This window comes from Diachasma alloeum, unplaced genomic scaffold (assembly GCF_001412515.2).
Source record: "Diachasma alloeum isolate Michigan unplaced genomic scaffold, Dall2.0 Dall_scaffold_00279, whole genome shotgun sequence".
NCBI classification, from domain to species: domain Eukaryota; kingdom Metazoa; phylum Arthropoda; class Insecta; order Hymenoptera; family Braconidae; genus Diachasma; species Diachasma alloeum.
In genome coordinates this window covers 825,610-845,090 of record NW_021680418.1, presented here as the reverse complement: position 1 = coordinate 845,090, position 19,481 = coordinate 825,610, and the positions used below count along the sequence as shown (strand labels likewise).

The following is a 19,481-nucleotide window of genomic DNA, read 5'->3' as shown; positions in this document are numbered from 1 at the left end:
TGCACAAAGAAAGAAGAGTCTCCAATGTGTTCCTCTCAACATTCGCATTTTCCCTTCTTTAATTAAAATCAATACATCTGTCTGTATTTCCAGCATTATAATTACAACATTATCATAAATGCATTATAATTACATTCAATTCGCTCAATCAGATTGTCAATAAAATTCATATAACTCAGCCAAACTGATGAAATCACTTAAACTAAAATTTAATTCATTAATCGATTATCTCGAATTTAAATGACTTTATAAGCAAACGTGCGTCACATTACTCACTATTGAAGCAACTTCAACGTTGACAATGAAGTAAGTCAACTGATTTCACGTTTTACCAAGTCTGCAATAAATACAATATAACTCGTGTGACAGTTGGACGGCACGAGTGTGGAGTGATGTATGAAAATAAAAATTCATCGATAATCGATGGATGCTGAAGTTAATCTTTCAAATCTTGAAAGTATCACATGATAAGGCTATTCTTTTAATACTACCGAATTTGTTCGATTATTTGATGCTTATTCAATTGCGAATTTACGTTCTCGCTCGACGTTTTTTTTTAATCACACGGAGGCGTGATTTTTTGCAAAATTTTCAGTAAAATGTTTAAACGACAAATTGAAAATCCGTGAATCAGGATTAAAAGAATTGGCTGTGTGTACCAACTCTCTTCTCATCATGTGCCACTATTAATCCCTCTTGTACGGGGCCCTTTTGATACCAAGCGTAGCGTGCGCTCAATAAAACTCGAATTCATTGACTTCTAATGGACGGAAAATTATCATACGGATATGTAATTGAAGCTGGCGCTTTCCTCTTGCCAATAATATTTGTATGATTAACAACCAAATGATCGCTGGCTCAAATAAAATTCTCTTGATAAAATTAATTTTTTCTGTCAATCTACCATTCGGAATACGGATTTAGAAATAATGAATTTTGCACGGGTCAGTGGGTGGTATTGACCCCATCCTTGAGGGGTTAATCTACTAAATGCTCAACTCCACCGCCGATTTTCAGCAATAATTAATGATATAAAAGAATTGACATTCCGCTCAAAAATTCCTGAAGTGATTCCACACAGAGTCATTTATGAATATCTTAAAACCAAGTAAGTTTATAAAATTAATATGCAGCGGCTGAACGCAAGGTCCGCCGATTTGTGATGGAGATAATAACGAGTTGTAATGTTGATTTTTTTTTGTCATTAAACCCACAGTGGCCGCTTTTTCACGCATGGATTTTATGTAAAATTGTCTCAGCTTTTTGAAAAACAAATGAAAACAATTTTGGGGAAAGATTGTAAAATTACAAATTGTTGTAATTTAATTGACTATGAAGCTAGGGTGGGTGACACTGGTGTCCCCACTTGCTTGGCACGTCGCCGTTTATTCAACAGTGGATTATTGGTATGATCGAGCTGTTTCAAATTCGCTGTGTCATAATCCACACGCATTGTGGCGAGGGAGCGTGTCATTTCCTCTTGGACCTCGGGCCACAGTTCCTCACCCTCACGTAACACCCGACCGGTGTGCAGAGGTGTTGCAGGTACTTCAGTGTATTTCTAAAAATAAATTTCCAATGTTTGAGGGTCTATTAACACGTTTCTACATCCTTCGTTTCTACATCCTTTTTTATAGTTTTTTAGAAAACGCCCCCCAAGAGTCTTGTTTTTCCCATAAGAATGGCTGTACCATTACTATTGCGCAAATATTTTTTTACTTCATTCAAACAATTATTGTTGCCTCAATCAACACATGAGAATAGAAAGACTCAATAACTCCCGAGAATGAAATAAATTAAGTTACTTAGAATTTTTTCCGGAAATCCATAATGCACTCACCGAAATCCATTTGTTCTTCATAACTTCTTCAATTGATAGCCTCTTAGCAGGGTCTGTGCAGAGCATTCCTTTGATTAAATCCCTCGCTTCAGTACTGACACTAGTCCATTCAGGAGCTGGGAAGTCGTATTGTCCGAGACGTATTCTTTTCTTCATTCCTGGTGAAATCGCCAAGCCGTGATTACTGTAGAACGGAGGGAAGCCACACAATCTACAGATAAAATCATTCATTCAGCTAATAATCGCTAAAGGATAGAGCCTCTTCGAGATTTCCAGACCTAATTGAATCGGAGCATTCATTCAAGCCAAATTTTACACTAGATTAAAGGACATTCCGAAATTATTGGATTGAAACATTTTTAAGCCTCGGCTTGATTTTGCTTTTCCAAAAATTAGAGAATAGATTCAACGAACGAGAAAAATTTATTTCTTAGAATCTGATAATGATTTACTCACAAAATGTACATAATTACACCGAGTGACCAAATATCACAGCTTTTGTCATATTTCTCTGGACCCAAAACTTCAGGGGCTACGTAATAGGGAGTATAGCACGGTGTTTGCAGTGTATCCTTGATGTGTGTTTCCTTGGCAAATCCAAAGTCAGTTAATTTTAATATTCCTGCGTGATCTGAAAGAAGGAGCAAATTCAATAACAGAAAGTAAATTGACGTAGATAGTAAATTGGGTAAGATTTTGCCATGTGCTAAGAAATCATTATATTGAGAGTGAAAAAGGAAATCTCTTACTACAATTTTGTGCATTACTAGACATTTCATCGCAAAAACCCATTATAATGATTTAAACTGTTGTACCTAATCTCGAGTACAGAAGATTTTCAGGCTTAAGATCTCTGTGTGCGATGTTCATGTCATGAAGATGTTTAACTGCGATGCAAATTTCGTACATTACTTCTGCTGCCTCTCTTTCTGTGAATGCACCGTCCTGACGATCTTGTATTCGTTGGAAGAGCTCGCCCCCTTCCATACTGGAAGAAGAATATAAGTCATTACTCAATGAAAAGCGCTGGGAAGGTGGATTTTCCTCTAAATTATGCGATTATTGACAGTCAAGAAAGAAAAGATTGAGATTCAACGGGCTTTAAAATTTCTATTTTTATTCTGCACTAACGTGCGACTCGTTGGGTGAAAAGGACGATAACAAAGAAAAATGAAGATTGCGATAGACAAAAAGGCGATACCATTCCATAACGACAAGAAGACATTTGTTTCCGCTGTATGTATTCTCGTAAACATCTTTGACTTGCACAATGTGTTTGCAGTTGGAGGCCCTCCAGTGGAGTTCGACCTCTCGTCTTGCTTTGACACAGTCATGAAGAACCTGTTGACGTAAATAATGCATGGCTGACTATCAAAAAAGGTGCTACCAGGTAGGCGATTAAGAACGTGGATTACTGTCACCATCTTCTCGAGTAATTTTAGTCATTGAGCCGTTGTATTTTCCAGTTCGATTACCGAATCGATTGGAAAATCACCTGCGTTATATAAATAGATGATGACCCGTCCAGTCTTGTTTGGGCTTAATGAAAAGTCGTTATAGTTAGCTGTGATGAGGAACAATTGAGATCTTTTGAAAGGAATTTTTTCAAGGAATTTCTGGCAATTTCCAGGGAATTCGAGAAGTTTCAAAAAAATTCGAGGGGCTTCAAGATATTTTTATCGATAATTTCTCCTAGCCTCATTCATCAGTTGGCTAATCCGACAATCCACAAGATCAGTTGAGCCAAACAGAGCAGTTTCATGAATTGAAATTTGAAGTCAAAAAAATTTAAAAAATCCTTTTCTTGTGCCAAAACCAGTCAAGATTTTCTCTCAACAAAACTTATTACTGACATAATTAACGTTTGAGGTGAGGTACGTAAATTTAAACCAATTGATGACTTTACAGAATTTTAATTACCTTCAGCGCATACTTCTCCCTAGTCTCTCTGTCGTAACATTGCACGACTTTGCCATTAATTCCCAATCCGAGCACGTGATTACTTATTTCATAATCATCAGTTATTGGTGTTTCCTTAGGCACTCGCTCCTCTATTCTTGATACTGGAACTTCCATAATTCTTGTCAAGCTCGTTGTTGGTTTCGGCTTTTGAACAGTTTCTGTGGCTCTATACGAGGCTGTCTCCACCGGTAACTCTCGGTCAGCTGCACTGCGCTTTCGTTTTCCTTTTTTTTCGTCTTGCACGTCCAAACGCACAGACCTCTTCGACTTCCTATGAAAATAACCCAAAAATGTGCATTCGATTACTAGTTTACTGATTCTCATTCACTTCGTATTTGTTCAGTGAGGAAAAAAAATATGAGACATTCGTTTATATTTTGTTAACCACACGGAAATGAGTAAACTATGAAAATGCTGGATAAACAATTATTTCCGCGGTTTTTCATTTTCCAGTTTTTACAGTTTTCCTGTGACCGAATTGAAAAAAAAATCTATAGGTAATACCATTTTCCAAAATAACAAAACAAAAAAATATTAATATAAATATAAACAAAAAAATTTATCTAGGCCATATTTTTTTGTTTATTAAATGTCTATTAATAGAAAAAATAATCGATCACCGATTCGGTCACATGAAAACTGAAAAATGTTTCTCTGTTACTTACGCAGCAAGAGGTCTGAAATTGTCACAGTTTACTCACTTTACTGTGGCTAACAAAATATAAACGAAAATTCAAAATCGATATTTGGAGGCCCAAAACGCATGACACTTTTCGTGCAATGTCTCATATATTCTTGGATTAGATGACTGCACCCTGATGTATATTCCTACAACTGAGGACAAGCTGCGACACTGATTGCATTCACAAAAACCAACCGACTAATTGGATTAACATACTTGATGACTCATTTCAATGGCAGGCAATAATTGCGCCGAAAGAATTTGATTTGGTGAATCGTGAATTTGTGTATTAACTATGAAGAACTGCTTGATAATGATTATAAGCTGATCTGGACATTGGCGTTATTAAGGGTTATTATGCTGAAGCTGAATTCAGTATGGTAATTCAGTTATGAAAAGAGCCAAGTGGACAAATTACATTCACTGCCATTTTGTAAGTATCACGAAAGTTGGTGGGTTTGCAGAATTATATTAATAGCATTTTTTTGTAGAAATTTCGATGGGCTACACGCTGAAACCCTTTTCGATATCTCTTTCGACACGAGATTTAAATAATGAGTTGAATTGGATCAAATCTACTGTTTGGACTTCATGTGAAGATAATAAAACCAAACACATTGTCATAAGTTGTAACGTAAAGCAAAACCGAGGTGAAACAGGCACTTCGATTTCTTCCTCAATTTTTCATGTTTCAACAATATTTTTCAATTTCTGAAACACCAGTCACGACTACGATTTTCAAATTGATAAAAATAAATAATGTCAAAGTTATTTCAATAGTAAAACAGGAAATCCAAAGCTATTCTGTATTTCAAACTTCAGTGTAAAATTTAATTGAGTTGAAGTTTATTCGTTAATATCTCTTCCAACTCTAATTCTCTCTATAAAAATTTTTAGAAAATTGTTTGAGCATCCATTTTAGTTTATCCTGTACGGATTTATCAGGTGTTCATATTGCCCAATAAAACAATATTCAATAATTTTTGGAGTGTCCATTCACGACAATCAACGAATTAAATTATTTATCATTATTCAATGACAAAATCAAGAGGAGACCGTACTACATATGAAAGAGAAAGCACGTGAGGAGGTGATGATGAGGTATGAAAGATTAGCGTCTTTCCCCGATGATATTTCTCAACTTTTGTACGAATTGATGATAGATTAGATAAATATCACAACTGATACATAGGCGTTAAGCGAATGTCAATATTTGACATTGTTTCCTGCTTGAACTAGTAAAAAAGATGTTGAGAGAAAAAAATATGACCTCCAGAAGGTCCAATTAGTGACAGGCTTCGACATCGATGTTGCGTGATTCCTTTAGCGATTTTTTTTATATTGTTTGAATATTCCCTTGGGCTCTCGTGTGAGCCTGTTGGACGAACAATAACGTTGGGTTTTCGGTAACTTCACGAGTGGTTAAGATTATTGCAACCGCAGTGTGTACAATTTTTCAAGGTTAAGTGATGTGAATTATCAGGGGAGTGAAGCTGAAAAAAAATAAAAAAAGCAAACATTTTTCTTCACCTTAGAATTCATTTTTCATATTACTATCAGCAAATGCCTAATCGCATTCGTTACTTGCTGTAGTCAGAAAAATTAATAACTGATGAGTATAGATTAAACATTAAGAGATCCATTCGCTTATTCTAGTTAAATAATTACTGATAAATTACGTAGAGTATAACTCAATCAATTTTGTTTTTAGAATATTTTCAGTTTTCAGATGACTCTCTCTTACTCCAAATTTCGGATACTCAATCATGACAACATACCTGAGGTTATAGTCAATATCTTCAGAATTTACACTATCCGGTAGTATAAATTTAACGATTTGTTCACGGCCATATCACTCGTTGTGCACGGTCGCAGCGATTATCGGTATTTTTTATTTCATTAGTTTATCGTGGGTAATAATCTACAGTACTCGCTGCAGTGGACGAAAAATAATGAGAAGACGGTTAAAATCAGGCGGCAGGTTCCTCCACTTCTCGCTGATAATCACCAACACATTTTTGTTTTAATGAGTTTATCTCTTTTTCTCACTTTCACTCGAACGAATTTCAATCGTAAGTACCGTCGCCCCGGATTTTTTACTTCAATTTTTTTCACTCAAATTTGAGGGATAATCATAATAGTTTATCTACTAAGAGAAAATTTGTGGATGTGCCGTTCACCCAACTACTGCGGATATCGAATTGCGATCTCGTTCGTGATGGAAACGTGGGAGTGCACTACTGCCTCTAAATACTGGAAATCTCGGATCACATGAGTCATCCTTGTCGAACGTCAGGGGCGGTCAGGGCCGTAAGACCGAGGGAGGTAAAAGAAAGAGTCGTGCCCACGTGCAGAATCAGCCAATCGTCCATACGAATTCCATCGAATGGCATCGGTGAGGTACATCGCTTGTACTTATAGTCCTCGCCACAAAAGAATTAATGACTTGTGTTCACTTTGACCGTTACACAGTAAAAAAATATCAACTTTTGTGGAAAAAGAATCTATCCAGTGACTTATGGTGACTTATGGCATAGAAAAATGTGAAATTAATATAAGATCATCATCAAAATTGTGTGGCGAGAATCATTACTAAACTTTGGGCAAATTGCAGCAAGTAGAATTCAGATTTTATTAAGTTTATAATAGTTGAACAGATTACACATTTTTTTACTGCTCTTCATGAATCATCCATTGCTAGGCACATTTTATTATGTACAAGGTAATGAGGGTAAATATATTATTAAGAGCTCTCAAATTTTAGAAAATTAAAGGTCTCAAAAATTAATTGAAGGCTTCCAATTATTGTCTGTTTGTTATATTTATCTTCATCATCTATCCACCGTCAGAGACTTTTCTACTGTACGATCACGATTTATATCTATCGAGCTCCCAATTCTCTCGGAGTTGAAACATTAAAATTTATCGAAAATATTGGAAATAAAAATAAGAAAGTTTTAAATGTGTGTAAAAATTAATTTTTTCTCCCCCCAGAAGTTTTCTCCATATTTTGATATAAACCCGCCAGTTTTAGGAATAACTGTCTCCTGTTTCCCGATAATCTTTCATACCAATACTATGCTTTAAAAGAGCTTCATATTTTTGAGAACTGAAGAGTATTCAATACTGTTGTGAAATAATGAAAAGTAGTATTAAATTTTTGTAATTATAATTGTATGTTCCATCGAATGCCCATTTTTGTCATTCTAACAAGAAATGTTGAACAATCAAATTGGGTTTAGCCGAGCCTCTTATGAGAGAATAAATAATTGCTATCCTGTCCTCAGAAAATGTTTCTTATTTTCATAAAAATAAGGGAGAAATTTGCATATAACTGGATAAACATATTCTATCATTGTAATCCCTAAATCATGGAATCTTCACACTCGCTGAACCAAGCAAGAAAAAAATGTTATTCACCTCTTGAATAATTAATATTAGTAAATCAGAGTGCATGAGAAAAAAAATTACGTAACTAATATCTTTTAGCGTATGATGCTAGTGGATATAAGAGGATTATAGCTACAAATAATTAAAAAAAACTAATTCGACAGGTACAATACTATCAAGATGCCCCCCCCCATTAATTCTTGTTTAACATACATTAAGTAACTAAATCTCTAACTTGATTTTATCTCGTCTCAAAATCCGAGAAAATCAAAAAATTCTTCAAAATTCTCCAGAAATAGAAACGAAAGAAAATACAAAATTAAGTACTTTTACACCAGAAAAAAATTTTTGAATATCCAAATCAGGAGAGATATAGGTGATTCACACGTGTGTTTCAAAGATTCCTCGCACTCATATAATATAGTATAATAATAGGTAATATTGCTATAAACATTTCTCGTCATTTTTTTCAATTAATAAAAATATGTTAATTGAATACTTAACGCTTACATCTATCCCATACTCTTAGGTAACGATCGGTATTTTACAAGTAACAACTGTCATCCCATCTGGGCGTCCGTTTCAGTTTTACAGTCCTGCATACCGAGTATGTAAGGCACAACACTTGCTACGCTTACTCTACCAATTAGGCCAGCGAAGAAGAGATCTTCGAGAACACGAGGATTTATCGAACGCAATGGCGCAAGTCTTAATAATAATCTGGGGAGTCTCTCGGGTCCGACGCGTTGCTGTAGTTCACTCCAAGTAGCTTCTTGAAGAACCTCGACCTTCTTATGCCACGCATCTGCCAATATATTATCTGTAAATCCATCATATGGTCATATATGGGTTTTCAAGGGTCATATTACGTTAATTTAAGGGTAATATGGGTCATATGGGTATTTAAGGGTCATATAGGGGTTACATGGATCAAATGACCTTAATATGACCCCCACATGAGGCTCCTGTGACCTCTGTGTGACCCTCCCAAGGCCCTTACATAACATAAGGATGAGAATGAGGGCCAAAATAAGGATCACATGCGGTTCATGTGAGGGTCATATTAAGGTTCATATGGGGCTTTCATAAAAAAATGACAATTATTATATTACCAGCACTGAACAATGTCAAAGCTTTGAGATATGCATATTCCGTAGCGTCCACCTGCATTTTATGCAATGAGCTGACGCAATCCTGGAGCCTGCATATGTGTTCGGTTATGAGTTTTACTTTACTCGCTGTTATTTTTTCCTGGGCGATGCTCGCCTGCAGGTGATTAATTATCGACGTAAGAATACTCGGGAGTGACAGGGTGTAAGCACACTGGGCTAGCCCAAGAGTGAATAGTTGACCCCAAGAGCATCTCACTAAGGAAGTTTGAACGTCCGATCTGGAAATAATAAAATGGGCTCTTAAATATCTGTCGTCTCATTCAAGTGGGATGGGCCGATGCTTGTCGATTAATCGAAAACGTCGAATTTTTAGATAATTTCATAATTACTGGAATGTGACGTTGCTCATCTCTATCGAAAGCACAATAATATAACTCTGTTCATTTAAATTTGAGGCGGTTTGAGGGACTTACGGAAGTGCTTGGAAAGCAGGGATACCCCTGGCCCAGTGTATCGACAAGAACAAAAGTCTAGCTGCACTCTCACAAATGTAGTGTATCGACAGATAAGCTGGGGCTGGACTCGGAGCTCTCAATTCGAATACAGTATTCCTCTCGTACAGCAGTTGGCCAGTCCATTCTTCTTCGGGTTCATTCGATCCATTGACACTCTGCAACAAGGAGCACAAACAATTACATAATCAGCATGAATTTATTCTGAATATTCCACTGCAGACGAACAGCACTCATTGCTAGTAATAATAAATTTCTCTGTTAATCAATGAGAATTAAAAATTAATTCTGCGAGGCATTGTCGAAGTGAACGGGACAATTTAATTTTCTCATGTGAACACTTTCCACGAATATTCGTGGAAAATTGATACTCACATCGCCAATAAGCTTCGCCATCCCCTCAAGTGCATGGGAAATGAGCAGTCGCTCTCTAGCGAGCGTCAGTGCGTCACTGAGGTCACTATCACTGCTCTGATCCTCAACACTTGGACTCTCCGGTGGTTCCCAGATGGATGCAACCTCCGGTATAATTTGCTGTGGCTCTGGCTTCACCTTTGCCCCACGATTAGTCATTTTTGCACCAGCTGCCTCACCCAAAACTGGTTTCCGCTCATGCTGGACAGCTGTAAAACCCCAGGCTTGCTTATACTTCATTTTATCCCATAAATAATCATTCTCGTAATTAAATTCTTGATTGATAGTCTTTAAACTCACAGTCACTGCGCATTCCCATCGTCAGACATTTCTGGAGGCGACAATACTGACATCGATTGCGATGGTGTTTCGTTACTTCACAGGATTTGCTACCACGACACTGGTAACCCAGTTGTTTACGAATACTACGTTTGAAAAAGCCTTTGCAACCTTCACAGCTTATTGCACCGTAGTGACGACCACTCGCTCTGTCTCCGCAGACGACGCAGAGCTCTAGGGAAAGGCCGAGACCTAGAGAACCTCGTACATCACGTGATAACTTGACCTGTGGATAAAAATTTTTTCTATATGAATATCTGTATGAATTTTCACTTGGAATTTTTTATTATATTATTGTTATATTATTAAATATATAATAATGATAAAACGTACATTTTATTTTTATTATTATATTATGATAATAGAAATATATTATTTATTATAATGTAAAAATATATTATTTATTATAATGTAATAATATATAATATATTTTCATATGAATATGAAATATGTTATATATTATTATATATCAACCTCTCATGAATAACCACTTGTCAAAATCTATACCTCAATATCTGAGTTACTCAGATGCTCCATTCCACTGTGCATGTGCATCGCACTGCGGTGATGTCCAATATTACGAAAATCACGTCCAACTTTGTACTCAGCTCTTTCCTCAATCAGGTGATCATGGCTATTGTGGTCCACCTCGCCATCTCTCTAAACACAGGCCCATTAATTAACTTTTCCAACACGCATATGAAAAAATTCAGTAGAAAAGCTTACGAAATTCGCTAGAGAATTCTAAAAATCTCAAGAGAAAAATTTTAAACGGAAAAATTGAAATCTATTGACTTTTTCCTAGTAAATATTTAATAGGATTTGAGACAAAAACAAACAGAATTTTAATGAGAATTGCAATAGAATTTTCTAGCGAATTCGCTAATGTTTTCTATTGAATTTTTTTTTGAGGTGCATCATCTCAATTCATCACCTGTGTGGTCTTATCACAAACATACCTCTGCATTAGAATCTCCCGTGCAATCCATGCTCCTATGGAGTCTCAAATCGTGGTAATCCTCTCGTTTCCTGTCGTTATCAGCCTCATTTAAATTATCGCTGTCGCACTGCTCAAGATCCTTGTCCATGGCTGCTCATCAGCTAAACAGTAAAACAATAATTTCCTCAATTCAGTAACTGACAACTAAATATCGTCACAGAGTCGACACTAACAATCCAACCATTCTTAAGGATTGACGTAAGCAATTTTGGCGGGAGTTTTTCACAAGAGTAAATTTTTTTATGGTCAAATGCCAAGAAACTTTGGCAAAATGTTATTTGAACCATTATAAAATTATCGATCTATCTTAGCTCTTTGTCATATTGTCGATATCAACTAAAACATAAAAAATAAAAAAAATCGGTATTGACAATATGACGAAGAGCTGAGCGATAGATCGATCATTTTATAATAGTTCAAATAACGTTTTGCCAAAGTTTCATGGCATTTGACCATAAAAAAATTTACTCTTGTAAAAAAGATGCTTACGTCAATCCTTAACCCTGCAAAATCTCGTGTGAAACATTCCTCCAACTAGGCATTTGCTCTCCTTTCTGAGAGCTAAGAGTGTCTTCCCCCTCTCTATCACCCTTTTTTGGCCGTTCCCTTTGCTCTCATTTTCTCGCTCCGCTGCCACACTCACACATTTTGATCGTTCAAAAGAATTTCAAAAAACCGAGGGCACTATTTAGAATCTCCACATCTAATCATCCTCTCAATTGTAAATATTTACGTGAACGTCGGGCTATTTCACAGAAAATATGCATTCACTCTCGAAAATAGGATGGAACAATGGAGGTAAAAATATATTAATACGTCAGAGTTTGTGACCTGCTACACGTACATTTCCTCTTCCTTTCTCCCTCCCACTTGACGAGTGTCCATACACCTAACCACGAAAAAAAATCATGTAAAGGTCACAAGACGGTGGGTACTGTAAAAAAAACGGAGTTGCCATTCCGTGATGTAAAGTAACCGTATCGACTCGAAGAAAATGAAGAGAATAATGTAGATAACTGCAGACTATTCTAGCCCCTCCAAAATTATTTGCAATTTCTCCCACAGCAATGGAAACATTGAATTGAGATGAAAAATTGATTTACAAAATACACTACCTGTTGTGCGTGCCTACAAATTTGTGTCAGATGCCTAGAGTCGCATTTGCGTTTTCTATATTTCGAACACACGACACATACATCAATGTAACTAGTTTTCCCGACGAGAGGTGTTGAAATTTTCGTGTTTATAATTCACAAGTTTAGCGTCATTTTCTGTACGAAATTATCGGTCAGAGTTGTTTTTCTTCTTCTTCAATTATCGAGGTTGATTGAATTTGAGAATTTATCAGTCCCAGGTAGAATGATTGTTGTGTGGTTTTAACGGGGGCCAGGGAGGTACCAAGCAGGGGCAGAACATAGCGGAGTATAATATAGCCCAAACAACCTTGCACAGGTGGACGCGAGTTAAGTGTAGAGGGAATACGGTAGGGAATATTGAGGCGACCAGTCCCACCAGTCCACAGGTCACTCATCTACACTTGTTTGTCGCAACGGTTGGTAAGAGATCTGTGTCTTCTATACGCCGTTTATGTCTGACGAATGGGCGCCTCCTGCGGGAGAGACTTACGCGCATTCAACCCAAAGACCTTTTCATTCTGGAAATCTAGGGGAAATATTTATTTCGTTCATTCAACGAAAAAATCCCCGAAAAAACCATTGAAAATTCTGATAAATATTGAACTTTACAATGATATACACTTGAGCGCTCAAAAACCATGATTTATATGTAAATTCGATAGTGTCCACAAATCCTAGGCGAATTAACGTGGGAAAAAAAGGCCGCAAATCTAGTGACTCTCAGAATGAAAAGGTCTATTCAACCTGACCAAAATTATGACCATATGAACAAATTTACGGTCTTGTGACGGTCATAAATGACAAAAATTGTTTTATTCTTAGAGATGAAAAATAAGCGTGATTTTCGTTTTGAAAAACGCATATGGGGCTGATACAAAATGAATTCAGATAAACATTGATACAGAAAAAATGACATTGCATCTGTGTAGATGAAAAATGACTGTCATATTTTTTTTAGTCACATTAGTGCAGCGGCACGTCAAGAGATGGCGAGATTATTCTCATTTTAGCGGAATAACCGAATCACCAGATCAAGGAATGGTTTTGACCGAAAAATTCAGCCAAAATTGGTGATTTTAGTGACTATGTACGGCAGTTACCATCAGAGTAGAAAATTAAAAATCAATTTTTTTCTAGAGTTAAACGATCATTTTCAAAAAATCGAATTATTACGCGCTTCATAACGCTTCATCCCCGAAAAAAATTGGATTGAAATTTTCTGCTCCGATGGTAAATGCCGTCCGATTAGGTTACAATTTCACAATTTTTTCCGTGAGAATCGCAGTAAATTACCTAGTTTATCTCATTCATAACATTAAAGAGTTAAATATTCGAGGGTTTTCAAGCCCTTATACGCATTAATGCATTGAGTTTTCGGCATCCTGATTCGTTCAACGATTGGAACTCGGCAAGTCAGGCCCCGCGCTTCCCTCGCCCCCACAAGCTCAATCTTACAAACGTGTTGCTGCGTGTCGGTGCTCGCACGGAAGCTACTTCCTTTTTACGTCTTTCTACTATACTATGGTGTGCGTACTCTGAGCGATCGTACGGGAGACCTTGAGTGTTTTTTGGCCGCCCTTTCATATAAAAACGAACCGAGTGACCAAGCCTCACGTCGAGTTCACACTCAAGCCCAAGCCTAAAATCATTTAATCGAGAAATGAGTCTAGCAACACCGTTGAAACGCTCGGCGTCTGGTATGTACACTCAACAAATTCATGAAGAGCATAATCCACCAAAGACAGACAACGATAATTATTTGTTCAATCCAATATTCAGCCTCGATTAGTCCTGGAGTGTGGGAGGCACGAGGATCCGATGAGGATGGTGAGTCCATTTTTTATTTTGTTAAATTCACTCATTCATAAGGTAAAATTGATTTAGTGCCAAAAATGTAAATTTCCGGGGTTAAATGTGGAAAAGGAAACCGTTGGAGATTTTTTTTGTGCATTATTTATCGTCCCTGTCCAGGGGAAATGGAAAAATGGATCGTTTGTAATTTTTAGTGACACGAGATTCACCATTTTTCCTTAATTTTAGTGTTATTTTTTTAATGAGAATTGATTCATTTAAATCAGAGCATTCGTTAGGGAAATATCCATCATTTACGGAATCTTTTAACTCATCTAGTTTAAAAATGTGACATTGAGGAAATTGAAAGAAAAAACTACGGCCAATTTTTTCGTGTATTATTTTTCTAGGGGGAATGGCAAAATGGATGGTTTTTAATCGTTAATGACAGGAGATTCATTTTAATGTTATTTTTTTAAAGAGACTTGATTTATTCAAATAGGTGCACTCGTTAGGGAGATATTCATCATTTACTGAACTCCATTTTACCTCACCTAGTTTAAAAATGTGAATTTGAGAAAATTATTTGGGTGTTGATGTGTCTTTAATTGTTTCTTCGATATTCAGAACAAGGTAATAAGCCAGAGTCGAAGAAGCCAAAGTACTCGTGGTACGTGACGCTGGAGAGTGAAACGCCAGATGGTACATCTGAGGATGAAACTGATAATGAATCTGTTTACAGTGTGCAGGGCCAGGAGACTGGTGAGTATTATTTTATTATTAAATGGTTCTTCGGAGTTTTTCGATGGTTGCGAGACTCAATCTGTTGCTCATCGTTGCAGAGTATGCTCGTGACACATCGGATACATCAACCAACACATGGATCAGCACCGACAATGGAGACGTGTCTCTGCAGGTCGAGTATGAGGTGGCATCGATGTCTGAGTCAGACAATCCGTTTTTGGATAGTTTGACATCGTCAGATCCTGAGGTATTTTTTCCATTTGACTTGGGCATTTATTGATTTGATTTGCGAATTTAATTATTTTCTAAATCATTTTGAATTTTAACAGCTCGTTTTTATTTTTATTTTTTTGTATGAGACTTCATTTCAAATTGTTCATCTTCATCTGGAGCGATAATATTTTTTGAATAATTTATGGAACAAACTTGATGATTTTTAATGTTTTTTTCTCCTTGATGTACTGGAGAATTAATTAATTTTATTGAGATGTTCAAGTATTACAGTACTTTATTAATATTAAGAATATTTATTATTCATTCACAAGAATGAAATGTAAAAAAAACATGTTTGGAATTATTTTAAAAATTGATTTAATTGGAAACAAGAAAATGAAAGATAACTTATTCAATTATCAACTGAATTTATTTGAAATTTTCCTGTTACCACAGATGTTGACTATTGCGTTCAAATATTTCTCACAGAATTAAAAATCCAATGTATTTGAAAATGAAAAAATTATTGATTAAAACGCATTACCATCCCCGCAGGACGTACTCCCCCAAGGAATGCTCGCCGACATAATCGAATCCGACCTGGACCCAGCCGACAACAGCGACGACTCTCGTTCCTCAATCGACAGTGAGATCGGCCGTGCAGATTACTGGACATGTTTGCAGTGCAGCACGAAGAAGAACAACCCCCTGTTCCCCTACTGCGAGAAGTGTTTCCAGATAAGAAAGAACTTCTACCCCCCTCGGCCAAAGTGGAAGAGACAAAGGAGTAAAAAGATCCTGAAACCCACGAAGAAGTCGAGTCCAGAGCGAAAAGACTCCCAAGAGGACCTCGTGAAGATGGACTCTGGATTGGGCTCGAGTCAAGGCAGCCAGTCGATATCAGAGTTTGATTCTGAGAGTGTCACGTCGTCCCAGTGCACAGCCACGACCCTAGCAGCATCTCCGTCGTTCCTGAAGGACTCTGTTGACTCTGTCGATGGTGTCCCCAGCAGTTTTCTTCCCCTCAAAACCTCGAGCCAGTGCTCAACCCCAAAAGACTTGCCATCCGATGTCGAGAACAAAATAGACATTATTCGCGATAGAGAACAGCCTGACGACGATGGGGACAATAAAAACTGCAATATGTGCACGGTTAATCCTAAAGATGGGGTTTTCGTTCATGGCAAGGCGTCGCACATATGCTGCTGCTACAGGTGTGCTGTTAAAACGTGGAAAACAACGAAGTACTGTCCCATTTGTAATAGGAAAGTAACAAATGTCTTGAAGGTTTATATCGTTTAATAGTGCTGTGTGGAATACAGTCTCTTTTGCCAAAATGTGTTCTTTATCTCGATGATGTCTTTCTTGTTCGGAAAGATTTTATTGGATCCGGGGAGAGGTGGGGACCTGACCAACAGTCGATTTTATGGTTCATTCATTTTTATACGCTGAATTTCATTAAAAATGCCTTTTTTTCTATTGATTGAAATTTATGCGGCAAAATGGGTACTTTTCACGGTTTTTGAAATGTCAATAGTTCAGTTAATTGTTAATGAAATGAGATAATTTTTTTTTTTCAGTTATGAATATTTGAAAAAATATTAGGATTGTCCATTTTGCTTCACTCACCCCCACTCTGGGGACGATGAAATAAGAATTATTGATGAAAAATTATCGTTTTCCCCCAAATACACCTTTATTTTTTTTTTCAGTCAATATTTTTTTTCATAATTTGTATATATTTTTTTATACTTAACTCATAATTCATTCACCTTCAAGCTTTAAACGGATATTAAATTTTGATCAATCAATCGATTCATTGGTCGGGTTGCCCTAGGTGAGAGATAGTTCTTTAAAATGGAAAATTATGAAAAGAGAAATTTATTCGATTGATGTAATATTTATGATATAGGCAGATCAAATTGAAAGTTGTTATTGTGGATTTACTTACAAACCAAAAATTAATAGGGTCTTGGATTTTTCCTGCTATCTTCTATTGCTTTGGATAGAGAAAGAAATTTCTAGGAATTGAGCAACGAATTGTGGGTTTAGGGAGATTCTAATTGCGAGCTTCGATTTCTTCATGATCGTTTTCTCGAATTTCTACTGTTCTAGATTAGGTAGGAGATTAATAAATGAAATGCCTTGGATTATTATTAGAAGAGAAGAGAATAAAATTTTATCATGTATTAATGCGTGTTTTTTTACCTGGGATCATTCAACCAATTTATTCATTCATTTTTTACTCGCTTTAAGCATTGTTAATGGAGGAAAATATTTTTTTTACAGAATTAATTCAAATGAATGCGTTATGACTTTTTTTTTTTCAATTTTCGGATTTTATTCGTATTCGATTATTCAATCCAATTATTTAAATTTGATTTGAGAAAACATTGATACATTGATAAATAAAAATGGCGTGGATTATTATTGAAAGAATAATGTTTCATTTTATTATTGCGAATTATTCATTGTAAATTGGAAAATATTTTTTTTGAAAGAATTAAATTAGGAGAATGGAGTATGACGTCATAATGCAGGCGTTTTTTCAATTGGTCTTTTGATATTTCATTATTTTTTAAAACAAAAAAATTCGTGTTTCACGTTTTTTTCTCTAATTTTCGTAGTTCATTATTTCATTGAAAAAAAAGTAATGTTCAATTATCAGATCCAATTATTTCATGCTCGATTCGAAAAAAAATCGCCAGGTGGCGCTGTGCCCTCGAATAACCTGAAGTTACTAACTTCAAGTTATCGGTTTGATCCGCCGGATGGCCGGAAAGTCCCGGTTTTTCTGTCGGCTCTGCACTCTCCAATTACTCGTCATTATCAAAAAAAAAGTTTCTGCAAGTGGCCTGTGGATTTTTTAAAACAAAAAATTAGTGTTTCGTGTTTTTCTCTCCAATTTTCGTATGTCAACACTTCATTAAATAGAAAACTCAATGTTCAATTATCGAATCGAATTATTTCATACTCGATTTGAGAAAAAATCGCCAGGTGGCGCTGTGCCCTCGAACAACCTGAAGTTACTAACTTCAAGTCGTCGGTTTGAGACGCCGGATGGCCGGACAGTCCCGCGTTTTCTGCAAACTCTTCTCTCCGCTCGCTTTTCAGTACAAAAACACGCGTCGGTTCGCAGAATATTTATTGAAATGATCGAGAACACAGTGGAAAGCTCGACATGAGTAGTTACTGTATTGAATTTCCTGAATTAATCGATTCCGTTCGGGCATTGAGTGATTTCGACACAGGGGCCTCCGGTCTCGCGTCTCACGGTTCCTTGATTGCAAAAACAGTCCGGGTGACATATCTGAAAGGCCGTATTCGTTATTAGTGAAGACAATCGGGTGTGAAAAGGTCGTAAGTGTTGGATTCGCGAAAAATTCTCACTTTAGGACACATGGGGTGTTTCTTGGCACAGGTTGCATGACAGCCACCGCAGTCGTTCCAGTGTTCTCCTCGGGGGCAAGGACGCGCGGCCTCTGCACACGCTGGGGATGAAGAAGAGAAGAAATATTCAGTGTAAAGATTCATTAGTGAAAGGTGTGCATTAGTGCGGAGCGGGATGACGCGATTTAACCTCAGGGTGAGTTTTTCTTTCATGAATGTCTCTGAGTCTAAGGGAGATTACCAAAGTTCCATAAGGATGTTTTCGGAGGTATTACATTTGTCAACAAAACTCTCGGTAATTTCTTCCTTAGTGAGTCGCTCCTGAGATGAATCCACTATTAATTCTCGTGACAGATTGGCAAAACCTGATGAGCCTCAAGGATATCCGATTATTTTGGCTATTTTTCCTCCAGTAAAATGATTTTCTGCTTTTGTAGAACATCAGAACTTCCATTTGAGCCCCATTTTGAAAATCGAATTGAAAACATTTTAAAAATCATAAAAAATATAGAAAGTTTAATCTTGGAGGAAAGTTGATGAAATCAACGTGAATTTTAAGACGTGAATTTTTTTAAAAATAATTTTTTAAAAATTACGAGCATTTTCTATAAATAGTTTCTAAGCAATAAATTTTCCATCATAAAAATCATTGTTCGGAATCGGAAATTTGATAATATTCTGAATTTTACCAGTAATCGATTTTATGTCTGAAAAAATAAGGCCTCCGAACCTTTAAACAATTTCAGTTAGTTATTTGTAAGCCACGAATATTAAAAAAAAAATTCTGTGCAAAATGTTTCCCCTTAATTGACAAATTTGATGATTAAAAATGGTTGAATCTACAGTGCAGTCTGTACCAAACTGTAAAAAATTAATTCAATTTATTTAGTATAGGGCGTAGGAAGTGGAAAAACGCAATTCTGAGCCGTCCATCTGCCTATAGGGAACCCAAATTT

At 36.4% G+C, this 19,481-nt stretch overlaps 2 protein-coding genes and 1 long non-coding RNA gene across 5 annotated transcripts; 2 read left to right on the top strand and 1 right to left on the bottom strand.

Annotated features, from left to right (window-relative positions):
• Positions 1-29: 29 nt before the first annotated feature.
• Positions 30-12,821, bottom strand: LOC107038233. Its single transcript, XM_015257213.1, is given in 14 exon segments — positions 30-1,561; positions 1,841-2,051; positions 2,297-2,471; positions 2,656-2,828; positions 3,042-3,181; positions 3,761-4,073; positions 8,433-8,694; positions 8,987-9,264; positions 9,460-9,656; positions 9,874-10,121; positions 10,213-10,477; positions 10,759-10,911; positions 11,211-11,352; positions 12,367-12,821. Coding segments are annotated over 13 exon segments (2,775 nt in total). The 5' UTR covers positions 11,340-11,352; positions 12,367-12,821; the 3' UTR covers positions 30-1,330.
• On the top strand, positions 5,208-7,766 carry LOC114841237. Of its 2 annotated transcripts, XR_003783063.1 has the most exons (3): positions 5,208-6,302; positions 6,388-6,556; positions 6,639-7,766. It is a non-coding gene; the product is annotated as an uncharacterized LOC114841237 (long non-coding RNA). The 2 variants fall into 2 exon arrangements; XR_003783062.1 differs by having other exon boundaries at positions 5,208-6,556.
• Positions 12,822-13,606: 785 nt separating the features above from the next.
• On the top strand, positions 13,607-17,324 carry LOC107038190 (E3 ubiquitin-protein ligase Mdm2). Of its 2 annotated transcripts, none has more exons than XM_015257121.2 (5): positions 13,607-14,084; positions 14,167-14,214; positions 14,812-14,940; positions 15,021-15,169; positions 15,691-17,324. In XM_015257121.2, the coding sequence occupies exons 1-5, from the start codon at positions 14,048-14,050 to the stop codon at positions 16,435-16,437; spliced, it is 1,110 nt and encodes a 369-aa protein (XP_015112607.1). In that variant the 5' UTR covers positions 13,607-14,047; the 3' UTR covers positions 16,438-17,324. The 2 variants fall into 2 exon arrangements, with proteins under 2 accessions (XP_015112607.1, XP_015112606.1); XM_015257120.2 differs by having other exon boundaries at positions 13,608-14,084; positions 14,806-14,940.
• The last annotated feature ends 2,157 nt before the right edge of the window (positions 17,325-19,481 follow it).

Bases quoted from the DNA above. Each gene is read 5' to 3' on its own strand.
- LOC107038190 (XM_015257120.2), top strand. From the start codon at position 14,048: ATGAGTCTAGCAACACCGTTGAAACGCTCGGCGTCTG. The intron at 14,215-14,805 runs GTGAGTCCATTT...TTCGATATTCAG, and splicing joins ACGAGGATCCGATGAGGATG to AACAAGGTAATAAGCCAGAG. The intron at 14,941-15,020 runs GTGAGTATTATT...TCATCGTTGCAG, and splicing joins TGTGCAGGGCCAGGAGACTG to AGTATGCTCGTGACACATCG.